General features: G+C 51.5%; 6 protein-coding genes across 6 annotated transcripts; 4 read left to right on the forward strand and 2 right to left on the reverse strand.

Annotated features, from left to right (window-relative positions):
• Positions 1–549: 549 nt before the first annotated feature.
• Positions 550–1,689, forward strand: PtrM4_067970 (DUF3984 domain containing protein; the record flags this gene model as incomplete). Its single annotated transcript, XM_001933470.2, has 1 exon — positions 550–1,689. One exon carries the CDS (start codon positions 550–552, stop codon positions 1,687–1,689), a length of 1,140 nt encoding a protein of 379 aa, XP_001933505.2.
• Positions 1,690–1,879: 190 nt separating this feature from the next.
• PtrM4_067980 (SGT1 family protein Sgt1) lies at positions 1,880–3,838 on the reverse strand (the record flags this gene model as incomplete). The annotated part of the gene is made up of 2 exons (XM_066105806.1): positions 1,880–2,271; positions 2,452–3,838. 2 exons carry the CDS (start codon positions 3,836–3,838, stop codon positions 1,880–1,882), a joined length of 1,779 nt encoding a protein of 592 aa, XP_065964433.1.
• A 454-nt stretch (positions 3,839–4,292) lies between these two features.
• PtrM4_067990 (Myosin-tail-1 multi-domain protein) lies at positions 4,293–7,772 on the forward strand (the record flags this gene model as incomplete). Its single annotated transcript, XM_001933472.2, has 3 exons — positions 4,293–4,790; positions 4,861–7,439; positions 7,496–7,772. 3 exons carry the CDS (start codon positions 4,293–4,295, stop codon positions 7,770–7,772), a joined length of 3,354 nt encoding a protein of 1,117 aa, XP_001933507.2.
• Positions 7,773–8,183: 411 nt separating this feature from the next.
• On the reverse strand, positions 8,184–9,515 carry PtrM4_068000 (WLM domain containing protein; the record flags this gene model as incomplete). The annotated part of the gene is made up of 1 exon (XM_001933473.1): positions 8,184–9,515. The coding sequence occupies one exon, from the start codon at positions 9,513–9,515 to the stop codon at positions 8,184–8,186; it is 1,332 nt and encodes a 443-aa protein (XP_001933508.1).
• A 928-nt stretch (positions 9,516–10,443) lies between these two features.
• PtrM4_068010 (hydroxysteroid dehydrogenase) lies at positions 10,444–10,659 on the forward strand (the record flags this gene model as incomplete). Its single annotated transcript, XM_001933474.2, has 1 exon — positions 10,444–10,659. One exon carries the CDS (start codon positions 10,444–10,446, stop codon positions 10,657–10,659), a length of 216 nt encoding a protein of 71 aa, XP_001933509.2.
• Positions 10,660–12,132: 1,473 nt separating this feature from the next.
• PtrM4_068020 (CypX, Cytochrome P450) lies at positions 12,133–13,996 on the forward strand (the record flags this gene model as incomplete). Its single annotated transcript, XM_066105807.1, has 3 exons — positions 12,133–12,410; positions 12,489–12,944; positions 13,039–13,996. The coding sequence occupies 3 exons, from the start codon at positions 12,133–12,135 to the stop codon at positions 13,994–13,996; spliced, it is 1,692 nt and encodes a 563-aa protein (XP_065964434.1).
• Between the last annotated feature and the right edge of the window lie 118 nt (positions 13,997–14,114).

Raw genomic sequence — 14,114 nt, forward strand, 5'->3', positions numbered from 1 at the left:
TCTTCAGAACCATCAACATGTTTGGCTTCTCCTGTCTTCTTCCATATGCACATTGACGCCAACTTGGCAGTCACGAGAGCTTCTTCAGTACCCTAGATCAAGACTAAAAACCTTGGAAGGGTTGAGGTCCCTGGCGTGTTATACAGCTATGCAATGCTGACCGACGATATATACAGTTTGATAGAATACGTTGAGCTCGAGAATGTTCTGAGTTGAGATTCGGCCACAAAGTCAACTGCTGCATCGTTGGCGAGCTCGGACAATGTTGAGAAGATTCATAGTGCTCGAGTGCACATCTTGCTCCCTGAAAATCTGAATATATTATCAAAAGTGTGAAAATTGTCGTAGATTATGAAGAACGAAACGTACCTAGGTATGTGTACTGCGGTCAGCAGACGCGACTCTTCCAGCGATGACGTCGTAAAATCGTAAACCCCAGCCGCACGTCCCCACGTATACTCCCACACAACAATCTGCTCTATACCTATCACAGAACGATGGCACGCTCTGACAATCCTCACTATACCCTCCCAATGGAACCACTCAGGCATGGTATCCCGGTCTGGAACCACTCAATCTCAACAGCCACTAGACCTACGTATGTTTGAAAGTGCCCTACGCCTTTTTGATGATCAGATCAACCGCTCGTCTTACGATGCCAACCACTGGGTCCGACGCGGATCTTTCATGAGAGAACATGGGTTTCCTGAGATTGCAGTAGGAGATGCTTTCAAGGCCAAGCTTCTGTTGGATCGCGAACCTGCCAATCTTGAGGCAAGGAAAGCAGTCTACGAAATCCTTGGTCAAGCTCTTTTGGGTTGCCACTGCCATTGGGAAGCAGCTGAATTGTGGGAAGAAGCATTGAAACAATATCCCAGATGGGGTATGGCGGGTGAGAAAGCTACTGACCTCCGCGAGCTTTTGAGGAGGAAGGAGGCCGCAGCTGCATCACTGGGAGGCACGCCACAAGAGCAGAAAGATAGACTAAAAGACGGAGGCGTATTCACAGTGAATTACCGATGGACGGAGTTCTCCTGGACGCCAGAGCGCTCTCTCACAAGATCCTCGAAACTTGTAGCTCTGATTAACGAAGAGCTTCGTGGGAAAGATGGTGAAACAACATGCTACCTCGCTCGAAGCACCCTCGCTGCGGATGGAAACGACGACATGCTAGGCATGTTTGCCAGCCATGAAATGCAAAACGGCGAGTGTATACTAACCGATCGCACCGCAACAGGTGTCTGCAGTACTCCCGCACCAAACTCATGCGCTAACTGCTACGCTTCCCTCCCAGACACGCCTCAACAAGCCCCATGTTGTTCCGAAGCCTTCTGCTCACCCGAATGTCTCAACCTTGCGATGAAAACCTACCATAAAGCCCTCTGCGGCAAAGACTTTACCTGGCTCCAACGCCCCACCGTCGGCCTCTCCCACAACGCCTCACCCCTACGCCCCCTTCTTATGCTCCGCTTCCTCACCACCGGCGTTCAAAATCTTACCCTCAGACCACCCACTCATCGCGCGCCTGCAACCGCTCTCCAACAAACACCACATCGACGTCTTCACGCTCACCGAATCCGTCGCTATCCCTCTCAAGATCCTCGAGCAGCTAGGCGTGGACATCTTCGCCAACCGCAACTTCGACACGGGTGTCTTACAGCCCATATGGACGCGTCTGGCGAACAATAAAGCAGCGGAAAGGGATGGGAAGTTGGGGTATGTGGATGATATTTACGGAGTGTGATATCTTGTTTCAAACTAGACGTTGTGGGAAGCTAAGTGGGGATATAGAGTCCAACATAAGCCATCTACCAAGCAGTCATATAACTTTCACTACACCATAACACGAATAAGCGCCACGCCCAACAACCTACATCGCCTACTCCACCACCCTACCCTTACCCTTACTACTCCCCTCAATCTCATCATCAGCATCTCTTGGAAACTGCACACCCATCGCCCTCATCATATTTCCCGCCGGACCCGCCATACCCGCCTGTCCCTTGAACGCCTTGAGCATATTGTCCACAAGATTATAGTCCTCATCCAGCAGGTCCTCATCCTCATCTTCCCCATTCTCTTCACCAACATCCTCCAGCTTCCCCTTACCCTTGACGTCCGCCAGCAGCCCAGTGCCCGGTTTACGAGTCGGTTTAGCATCCAGGTTGAGGGCGCCATGGCTAAACAGTTCCGCCTCCATCATCTCACTCAATTTCTTGATCTCGTCATCTTCTTCCTGCTCGGCGTCTTGTTCAAGTGCCAGTGCGCGCGCTTCGTCTGTTAGCATTGCTTTCTCAGCGGCGGGGAGTGTCATAAATTTCTCGTAAGCTTTTTCGTAGTCGGCGTATTCGGCGTCGGCTTCTGCGTCGTCGTCGGTGTCGGTGTCATCGTCATCGGAGTCATCATCGGAGTCAGGCTTCCTGGTGAATTTAGGTGGGGCCTTATTTCTACCCTTTGTGTTAGTTTTGGTGTTGGTTGAGGGCGGTGGGGAATCGCTGTCTTCTGGGTCGTCCCAGCCCCGGGCTTCGCCGTCGGAGTCGTTGTCTATGTCCATTGGGTCCGGGATCCCGTCTGCACCTTCGGCGCCGGCTTCATTGTCGGCTAGGAAGTCGTTGAACCGCTCGACCATCTTTTTGAGATTCTCTTGTGCAGCTTTGTCGCCGAATGCGTCTTTGGCGCCGCTTCCTTTGCCTTCGAGCTCTTTTTCAAACTCGGCAAAGTCAATGTTGAGCCACCCTTCGTCGTCTTCGCGTTTGGGCCAGCTTGCAATTTCGGCGTCGGTGGGAAGCGTGTCGTCGCCACTTTCGAGGTCTTCGAGTAGGAGAGAAATCTCGCGCGTAGATTTGTAGGAGCTGTAGATTGGGTAAGAGAGAAGCATTTGCATGCCTGCTGCTATTTTGATGCCAATCTCGGCTTTCTCGGTTGACTTGCCGGCCTTGATGAGGTGCTCCAGTGCGGCGTCCCATGGTGCTGGCGGTTCCCAGTGCTGTCCGAGAAGTTGGGCGTATAGCACTTTTGTGAATCGCACGCTAACGTCAACAGAGTCTTCGGGTGGGAAAATTAGGGGTTCCTTGGTCTTGCTGGGCTGAAGAAGTCGAATCGAAATAGGATCGCGTAAGTAAAAGGCTTCAACTACTGGTGCAATGTAGGACGGGTTTACGTGTAGCATGTGAGCGACTTTCCTCGGGAGTGGGACTGTTGCATGATGCTGGTTTTCTGAGATGGCAGCTGGATACCCGCTCAGACGATGAAATGCCTCCTTTTCAACCTTGACATACTGCTGAAGTCGTCCCGGCGTAGCGTCGATGATTTGCAGTGCTTGCGCCTGCGTGAGGGGCGCAGGCTCCTCCTCTTTACCCAGGGGTATGATAAGAAGCCGATGACAGTTGATCCATACCCTGTTCTCTGCGACTTCAGGATTCAGCCACTTCGGCAACGCATTCGCAGCTTCGATCAGCAGAAACTCCCCATCGCTATCATAGATTCGTATCCAAGCATCTTTAAACTCTTTACTGAGCTCACGCAAGAGATACACAATAAGCCACTCGTCTGCCACACTGTCGCCGTAGTTTGTGCGCCCCCTGAGTAGCCATTGCCGCTCTTCTCGCACAAGCTCTAGCTTGAGCGAGTCCCTTTGCCAGATGTATTCTTTGAGAAACTTCTTTTCCAGGATACTAAGAGCACGTTGGAATGCTTGGAGGCGCTCTCGGGTTTGAATGTCGGAAAGTCGGGAGTCGATGATGAAGACCATGTATTCGACGACGTCGTCAGGTAGCTTTTTGGGGAAGCCGTCGAAGCCTTCGCCGAACCACTTCAGGTCATCTTTTGGGCCGTCCATGGTGAGATTTCAGATTGTATATAAAGACTTCGATCTCAGTTTCCCAAGCTCTTGCGTATATCAGACCTCAAGTTCTGATGGACTACCCAGATGTCACACCTGGAATATTCGCCAGGGGATTTCTCGAGAATTTTATTCTTGGGTATGCTCTGCAGATTGCTAGAAATATGTTTTGCCAGTCTCGGGATTCATGGGGATGGTTGAAATGACGTTTGCGTTTTTCCTGTAGGCGGCAAGGTGATAACGTGACTGGGCTAGAGGCGCGATTTTCGGTTCTTGCCTAGTCCGGCTAGTTGCGGGCTGTACCCCTGCCCTGGTCCAAGCGTCCCAAACAAACAACACTGAACATGCCCAACTATGGCGAGAGGAGACTGAACTACACACTACTGGAAGTGTATGCGCAAAGCAACCCTATATTTCTCTCCCCCATGCGTTCCTAAAGTATACACATACTATGGCGCACCTTCTCACGACGCCTCGCACAGAGGTTGGCGACATGACGCGCTTCACCACCAACGATCCCTCCTTCAGCATAGAAGAGACATTTATTGCGCCGACAGACCGCGACAATCTGTTCAAGCAGATGAATGGCGTACGAACACCCCGAAACAACGTTGCAGCCCGACGCAACCGGAACGCGAAGAATGAGTTCACGCCCATGTTGAAGAGCGCAACCACCAACCGGACGCGCCAGGTCAACGGCTTACTAGATGGAAAACTCACAACGCCCGCCGCGATGAAACCAGGCTTTCAAGTCAGCAATACGCCTCTGCCCGAGGCGAGCATATATGATGTAGAATCCAGCTCGTTTGCCGGCTCAGTAGGTGATCAGACAGAGGTGCCAAACCTCAGTGCGAGTGATATGAGCACGCCCATGGCCCTGCCGAGACGAGCCGAGGGTGAAATGGATGGTGGCAATGGCAATGTGCTCACTCTGAGAGAGCAGGAGGCCGTGCGTATACTCCGATACCCCGCGCGCAGTCAACGCGCTTACCCTGATACTCTGCTAACCATTTTTGCAGCGTCTGGAGCAAATCGACAAGGAAAATTTCGGCCTGAAGCTTAAGATCCACTTCCTCGAAGAGAACCTCAAGAAAATGGGCCCCGAGTTCAACCAAAAAGCCATGGAAGAGAACATCAACCTCAAGTCGGAAAAGGTCACCATGACGCAAGACCTGAGGAAATACACAAAGGATCTCAAAGCGGCCGAGAAGGAGTTGGACGAATACAAGCAACGATTGAGCGAATACGCGGAGAAAGTCAAGAGGCGACATGCTGACGAGGGTATACGCGAGGAGATGGAGGAACTCCGCAGACTGGCTGAGGAGCGTGCAGCTGAGATTGAGCGCCTTGAGGGGAAAGTTGAAGATGCGAAGTCTGCGGAGGAGGAACTGGATAAGCTCGATGCCGAGTTAGAGAGCGCACAGGCAGAGCTCAAGAGGAGGGACGCATTACTAGATGAGCAGGAGGAACAAATCAATAAGTTGGAGAACAAGCTAGCACAAGCGCAAGATTCTCAGGCCGCTGGCAACGGGGAGAAGGACCGGCAACTCAAAGACCAGGCCAAGCGAATCGCGGAATTGGAAGAGCAGCTGCAATCGTTCAAAGATTCCCAGCATGACGACTTGGCTGATAAAGACCGCCAACTGGCTGAGCGTAGCGAGAAAATTGAGGATCTTGAGGATCAGCTTCGCTCAGTTGAGCGCGAGAAAGATACTGAGATCGACAAACTGCAAACTAAGTTTGCTTCGGCTGCAGATAGCAAGGACGCACAAATCCGAGAGCTGGAACAGCAACTTGACGAGGTAGAGCGCGAACTTGATGAGGCAGACGAGCAGAAGCGACAGGAGCTTGCGGTCCTCGAGGATCGACTTCGATCTATGGAGCGCGAAAAGGACGCTGAGTTTAGGGAGCTTCAGAGGCGCCTACAGACTGCTCAAAACGAGAAAGATGCGGAGATGGATGCGTTGCGCGAACGCTTGGAACTCGCAGAGTCTCAGGGCGACAATCAGGTCCAATTAGCACAACAATCCGCCAACGATGCGAGGCAAAAGGTCGTTGACATCACCCGCGAGAAGGGGGTTGAGATTGAGCTCCTACAATCACGAGTCGATGCCGCCGAAACCAAGGCCGACGAACTGGAAGATTTCCGCAGACAGCATCAAGATGCTATGCAACAGATTGCGCGCCTGCAACGAGATGCGTCGGCTTATGAACAGCAACTGCAGCAGCTCCGACGCGATCTCAATCAAAAGGATCGCGAGCTGGAAGGCGTTGAAAGATTACGCCGCGAACGCGACGATGTCACGCAGGAGCTTACTGGGCTCCGTACAACGCTATACACCAAAGATGCTCAAGTACAAGCGCTCAACACTGCCACACGCGAACGGGACGCCTTATCACGTGAACTTACGACTCTTCGCCGCGAGCGTGACAACCTCGTTTCTAAGATGACGAGCAAGGACGAGCAAGTTGAGGCATTGCGGAAAGGCAACAATGACCGCGATACTCTGGTTGCAAACCTTCGACAAGAGCGTAATGAGATCGAGAGTGAGATGCGCAGCCTGCGGACGGCAGTGTCCGGCAAAGATACACAGATCGAGGCGCTTCAAAAGATCACACGCGAACGAGACGCGCTCTCGCGAGATGTTTCAACCCTGCAGTCATCGTTGCAAACGCGTGAGCGTGACATAGCTAATTTGCAAAAGAAGATTGAGGTACAAGAAGCGACACTCACGGAGCTTAAGCAGCTCAGGAGTGACCTCGGTGATTGCACACGAGAGCTGGAGACGGCACGACAGACGATAGTAGATCGCGAAGCTGAGCTCGATGCTCTGCGAGATCATGCCGATGAACCCGACACACAGATCGATATCATGCAGGATCTTATTCGTAAGCGAGATGATGAGCTGGAGAATCTGCGCGATGAGTTGAACAACCAGAGGAGTCAAGTTGAAGCTCTCCAAAGACTAGCAGAAGAACGTCTGGAAGCACTTGAAGAGCTCAAGGAGACCGCCCATCAAGAGAAGGACGACTTGGAAGCAGAAATAGAAGTTCTGCAGGACGATGCCGAGGAGGCTGCCGAAGAGAAGGCGTCTCTAGAAGAGAAAATCGCCCTTCTTGAATCCATGATCCGAGAGAAGGAAAATCAGAACGGTGCTCTGCAATCAGAGTCTCGTGCAGCCCAACGCGAACAAAAGGCAGCGCTTGAAAACAAGATCCACGACCTAGAATCACACATCCGCGACAAGGACTCACAACACCGCAAACAGCTATCCGAAGCCAAGTCAGCAGCGCGCGATAAGCAGATGGCTCTCGACCGTCAACTACGCGACCTGCAATCCGAGCTTCGGGAGAAGGAATCGCAGTACCGCCTTCTCCAAGCCTCATCCAAAGCGATACAGCAAAAGGCTAAACAAGACTCGGACGATCTGGATGAGCAGGCCGAAACCATCACGAAACTCCACATCAAGGAGATTAACGGTCTAGCCAAGCAAATCCAATATCTCCGCGCACGCTGCTCGCGAGCAGAAGCATTCCGCGAAGCACTCGGATACCAAAAACAATTCTTCCTCATGCAGATCCAAAACTACAATGAAGCGTACGTTCCTTCACCTTCCCATCCTCCTCTGGACAAACATACTAACACAAACCCAGCAATCAAAATGAACTCCACCTCATCTCGCAAATGGGCATCACTCCCGACATCACTGTGCACGACCGTCGGCCCAAATTTAAATCCGCGATCCTGACCGTCATCGCGGCAATCAGGATGCAAAGGCTCGCTGATGGGTGGGCGCAGAACCGCAAGATTCATGAACAGCTTGTGGCTAAGCTGCAGGGTATGCGTAGGAGGGATGGAAGGAGTATGGCGGGTGTGCCTACAAGTACGAGGAAGAGTGGAGGCGGCTCGCAGTTGAGGATTGCGAGGTAGTGTTTGCAGTATCTGTGATGGGGGCCGTGTATGTTGTTAGGGTATGGATGGCGTTTAGGTGTACAGAGAGTTTGGCTTTTTTTTTTCAGTTTATTTTTATGCATGGCTCTATAATGAGCATCATGCCATTAGGTTACAAATGGTGTTTCTTGGGGGTATTCCAGAAGCACGTTGGTTTGATACACCATTCACTCTGGGTCATTGAGTGTGTCGGGTTACAACGGCGCTTTGTTTTTTTAATCAGAATGAAGTTATGATAACTCCTCATTTATTTTGCTGCAAATATATACAACCATATTTGTACAGAACTCATTCTTCCCATTCAAATCATACTACGTCTGCGCTAAAACACGAAAGGAAAGGGGGTATCAAAATATCTTCCCTTACCATCAGCAGCACCACCACCAGCCATCACCCCTTCCTACACCCCACACCACAGACCCCACACCCACCCGCGTCCCCAGCATTCACATACAGACTCCCTTTACAAGCCTCGCTCTTGCAGGACCAAGAATCGGGTACGAGCTCTTTGTTTAGTACGTTTGCGCAGGCCATGCAGGTTAGTGCTGAGGGGTCGTTTGCTAGTGAACAGATGGGGCAAGCAAAGGTTGGTGGGGTTTGCGGTTTGGTACGGCGGGGTGGTGGGTTGGGGAGGGTGGTCTTGGGTGAAGCTTGTGAGGGAATGGCCGTCTTGGACGTAAGTGGTTTCGTCGCGCCCTTCGCCGAAGGTGCCGGTGTCTTGACCTGCGTTTTCTTCGACCGTTGGGGAGCAAAACCCTCTATCTCATCCCTTTCCCTCCTCGCATCACCGTCTTTGTCGTCTTCGTCGTCGCATATTTTGATGAGCGCGCGGCCTTTGTCGTCGAACATGCTTTTGCCGTCGATGTCGACTGCAGCGCCGTTCTGGTCGCCTTCTTGGAACTCGTCTTCTGTGTCGGTGTCTGAGGAAGAGGCTTCTTCTTCCTTTTTTATCGTTACGTCTTCTTTCTTGACTGTGTCGAAGCGAGCTAGTGCCGCGGCGGCTCGGAGATCGCGTCCTCTGGCGCTGCCAGCGACCCTGGGTTTGCCTTTCTTCGGTACACCCTTTTCCAGCTTGACTTTTGTGTCGTCGTCGGCGCCCAAGGCCTTGCCACCAGCTCCGAATTTCTTCAGTATCCTCCTCTGTTTCCTCTCCGCATAACTTAGTGTTGACGTATCTTTCCCGCCTCTCTTCCTCTTCCCCGCTCTCCGCCCATACGTCCCTCCACAAAGATGCTCCGGTACATCCACTGACTCCCCCTCACGCGCCTGTACCACCCCAGTATCCAATTCCCGTCCTCTTCCCCACAACCCTTCGCCAGTGTACCCCCTCGCCCAAAGCGCCCTCAATTCCACCGCATACCCATCCCTCACCTTCCAAAACGCCTTACTATGGTTCATCTGCTTGCAATGCGCTAGCTCATGTACCATGACCATTTCCACCATGCGCTGCGGTAGCCATCGCCCCTGCCGGTCCCGCAACACGAGTTGTATGACTTCGCCGGCGTTGAAGTTGCGGCCCACGAACTCGGTGTTGTAGGGGTATTCTTCGAGCGCTTGCACGAGGATTTGGTGCGACTTCATGAAGGGGTAGCATATTGCTGCCACCCGGTTTAGGATGGCAAGGGCGGTGGCGGAGGTGCTGCCGGGGAGGGTGCGGATGAAGTTTATGTGCGCATTGGGGCGTTGGGTGCGCTCGTTCAGGCGCTCGAAACCGAGGGGCATGGTGGGGAATTGGATTGTATGAAGTGAAGTCAGTTGAGGTGGACGTATAGAGGCGTGGTTTTGGGGTGAGTGGCGTACATTGTGAAGAACAGTGGTGGGTGGCGGTTGAGCTTGGAGGGGTGGAGATACGCTCCAAGTTCGGAGTTAATGACGCGCGCTGACGCGACTAGCACACGCTGTCACGAAGTTCATGACTGCAATCGTCAATCTACTCTAAGCTTCATCCTTTTCAAGTGCCAAAAAATTGCGAGCATAGCCTTGGGGAACTGCATGTATATGGAGCATCTCACGACTCTGTCATCGTCTCATGTGTTGTTACCTCCTTCTAGACGTGGTATTGACATCAGAGACGACCAATTCCCGTATGAGCCGTATCCGCCGTATTTCACACCGCGCTATTATATATCTTCGATGTCTTCCACCTGAATAATTTAAACCATCACGACTCCGCCCCAATTTCGTCATCACGAGACTACTCACACCATCACCACCAAAAATGGAGACTACCACATTTCCAGAGCACTCACCCCTTCACCGAAGCACCATCCTCATAACAGGGGGAAACGGCGGCCTCGCCAGCCAAATGCTGAAACTCTTCTCTCAACGAGGCTGTTCACACCTCCACTCGGTCGATCTTCAGCTTCCTCTCCATCGCCTCGAGGAAATCACATATCATGTGGGCGATCTCACTGATTCCACCGCCATGCGCCGGATTTTTCAAACAACCAAACCAGACATCGTCGTCCACACCGCGAGTCCCAAGTTCTATTCTCCCAGGGATATCATGTAAAAGATCAACGTGGACGGCACTAAGAGCCTCGTTCAAATCGCAAAAGATTCTGGTACCTCATCGTTCGTGTATACCAGCTCCGCAAGCGTTGTCAGCGATGCTGCGACGGATTTACGATATGTTGACGAGACATTGCCTATGATACTGGAGGAGCAACAACGGGCAGAGTTCTATACGTACACCAAAGCCCTCGCTGAGACGTATGTTTTGTCGCAGAACCAGCGAGCCCAAGATAGTAGCAGCAGTAGCGGCGGCACATCTCACTTCCTAACCTGCGCCATCAGGCCCTCAGGTATCTTCGGCTTTGGCGACTTGACCGTGTTGCCCGGCATTCTAAACGCCTACTATCGTTGAAAGACAAACGTACAAATCGGTGATAACAAGAATCTCTTCGACTTCAAAGAGAACACAAATGTGGCTTATGCACATTACCTCGCCGCTGCCGCACTTACTAAATCCCATCAATACCTCCCAAACGATGACGCCAATGTAGAAGGCGAAGCCTTCTTCGTTACAAAAGACGAGCCACGTTTTTTCTGGGAATTTACCCGCTTGGTCTTGAGGTATGCAGGTGACAAGACGCGGCCGGGGCAGGTCTGGGTGATTAGTAAGGCCTGTGCGCTACTTTTGGCGGGGCTGCTAGAGTGGCTGTTTTGGGGGCTGGGGTTGGATGAAGCGCCGCTGACGAAGACGAAGGTGAGGTTGAGCTGTATGACGAGGTATTTTTGTATTGAGAAAGCGAAGAGCAGGTTGGGATATAAGCCTTTGGTTGAGCTGGAGGAGGGACTTGAGCGCGCGATGGAAGACTGCGTTGGGAGGCGGAGAGTAGGGCAGAATGCGATTAAGAGAGAGTAAGGAGGGAGCCTTTTGGGTGGCCATAACCTATGAAGGGGTGTTTCGTTTGGCTACCATAGTATGACTCGATACTATCACTTTCACCCCTACACACAAGAGCTGTCTATACGTAGAGATACCTAAGGAAGCGCGACTGATATCATGTACAACCCCTCTGAATTATCAAGTAATCTAAAGAGTCTGTCGAATGCATTCGGAAATTCGTCCAAAACCGGGAGTTCGCACTCGAAAGCACGAGCCAAAACATGAATAAACGTGTCCAAAAAGAAAATGAGCGCCATGCTGCAAGATTGCGACTCGGAAACACAGGGTACACATTGTGGTCTCTTCTCCAAGGCTTTTCTTTTTCTCTACCCTTTGTTTTCCTCTTAGTAAAGCATATGCATGAGATCGAGTTGTGGTATCGATATCGCAGTTGCCTATCACGTACGTTTCATTGTCCACGTAAGATGGCTCCTCATTCAGTCTCATTGTGCCCTCGAGTACTACGGTACTCTCCCACAGGCGATCCAAAACTTCCGCTCTTAAACGAAAAAAATACAAACGATTACAGCTACAACTCGACCATGATCCGAGATTGAACACCTCAACCAACCTTGTCCACGTAAGTTTCCCACCTATCTGGAGTCTGGAGCAATTGATGAGAAAAGCAACCCAAAGTTTAGGTTATCATTGCTCGCTAGTCTCGATTTGCAGTGTGGAACGCCGATGCAGACTGATATTGTTATCATTACGTTCTGCAGGAGAGAATACGCTTGCGTCTAGACGCCGTTATCGAACCTGTCTATTTCAATGCCCTGCTGAAGCTTCCGCATCACTGCTAGCTTGTGCGTTGGTTTCAAACAATATGGGGGATACAAAAAGACTGGGTGGTTCCTATTCATCCAGGTATCATCATTGTCATCATTCTCAACGACCAGCGACCGATCACGTAAGGGGACTTTGCTTTACAGTAATCATTCAGCAATAGGTATGGATGTCCTTACCAACACAACCAGCGACGGAGCTCGCGGACTAGGTTCTACTGCGAATCTCAGCGATGCGAGTGGTCTTTTCAACATCGACTCGGGATACGCCATGATGTTCTTCTGTACCCTAGCTACAGTTACTTTTTTCGCTACAAAGCAGCGTACAGGCGGTACACCATTCTCTGCATCCGCGGAGCCACCTGCGGTTCCTCATCTAATCCCATTTGTTGGGCATCTCTGGGGGTTGATGAGGTATACCCATGAGTACGCCAACACACTATGGTGAGTAAGAAAAAAATCTCCAGCCTCTTCTTATACATGCCTGCATACCGATGACTAACCGCCGTCATGTTTCCACAGTCAGAGCACACCGTATCCGATCTTTTCCATTCCCGTGCTCTTTGACAAAGCGTACCTGGTGAACTCGCCACTGTTCGCACAAGATATCTTCCGAAAGAAGAGCGTGAGCATGATACCTTTAGTGATAGAGTTTATTGGTCGATTGAGAGAACTCTCGGAACCGGCAAAAAAAGCTTATGCCGACGGGTTACGGTCAAAAGTCATACACCTGTTCGCTGCGAGGTTGACCGGGTCAGAGCGGAAGAAAATGGCCGCTGCCGCACTCCAGGAATTGACTGGGCTCCTCCCTCAAACTCTTCGGTCTGAAAGCGGTGGACCAGACATGGGAAGAGATGCCGTGGTGCAAGACCTTTGGCTCTGGATGCGTAGTATCATGACAATCACCACGACATCGTCACTAATGGGAAAAGAAAACAACCCATGGAGCAAGGACGTTTCTCTCGTAGATACTTACTGGTAAGCTATGATTCCACATAACCAAACCCAGCTGAGAATGTGGTGACATCTGACCCGAGTCCAAACGCTGACATGCATTTTTCAATCTACTCAGGCAATTCGAAGATGGAGACCCAACTGACAGCACCACTGTCTTCGATCTTACATTTCGGAGCTCGAAGAAGGCGCATCTCACTCTGGTGAATGTATTAGAAGCTTATTTTACGGCTGGACACGACAGGCTCAACGTCAAGAATAGCGACAATCATATTGCCTCGCTTACAGTCGACATGGCTGCCATGCAACGCGAGCACGGGTTCACGGCTAGAGATATAGCAGCGACGTACCTGATCATTATCCACGCGGCAGTGGCCAACGTGGTACCGACATTATTCTGGTGTGTGACATACGTCTTCAGCCAGCCAGCACTGCTCGTTGAACTGAGAGATGAGTTGAGTGCGGCAGTGACAATCGAGGCAAATACTGCAGTTGTGGATGCCGATCGGATACAATCCAACTGTCCACTTCTGCTATCCGTGTTGCGCGAGACACAGCGCCTGGTCTCGGTAGGCACACTGCACCGCCGAGTCGTCGACGACACCGTCGTATCCACCCACCGCCGCGAAAGTCAAGGGCAATCTTACCTTCTCAAAAAGGGCACCAACATGCTAATTTCAATGAAGAGCGCCCACCGCAACCCACTGACCTGGGGACCCACAGCCAATGAATTCCACGCAGACCGATTCCTAGAGAAGCAGCCGAGTGCGATGGAGGAAAATCCAGATGATTCGACTCATTTACGCAGAGTGGGTTACTTCCCTTTTGGCGGAGGCCAGGACCAGTGTCCTGGACGCCACTTTGCAATCACCCATATAATGGGCACCATGGCTGTACTTATTCTGGGTCACGATATTACAGCTGTGGGTGGCGGACCCATATCTCAGCCAGGGTTTGGCCCGTGTAGGATGACAGAAGATACTGTGCGACCACATCCGGATGCCGACTTAGGGGTACGGATTGAAAGAAGACAAGGTTGGGAAGAAGTAGTGTGGCAAGTGAGGAATGATCACTGATAATGTATCTTATCTATACTGGATGAAACGTAATACTTCAAGTCTATCATGCTAGCATCTGAATCGGAAATGAGTTCCCCATGGGTAGCAGCGTCAAACTGTCAAACAACGTGCTCTC

This window comes from Pyrenophora tritici-repentis, chromosome 2 (genome assembly GCF_003171515.1).
Source record: "Pyrenophora tritici-repentis strain M4 chromosome 2, whole genome shotgun sequence".
NCBI lineage: Eukaryota > Fungi > Ascomycota > Dothideomycetes > Pleosporales > Pleosporaceae > Pyrenophora > Pyrenophora tritici-repentis.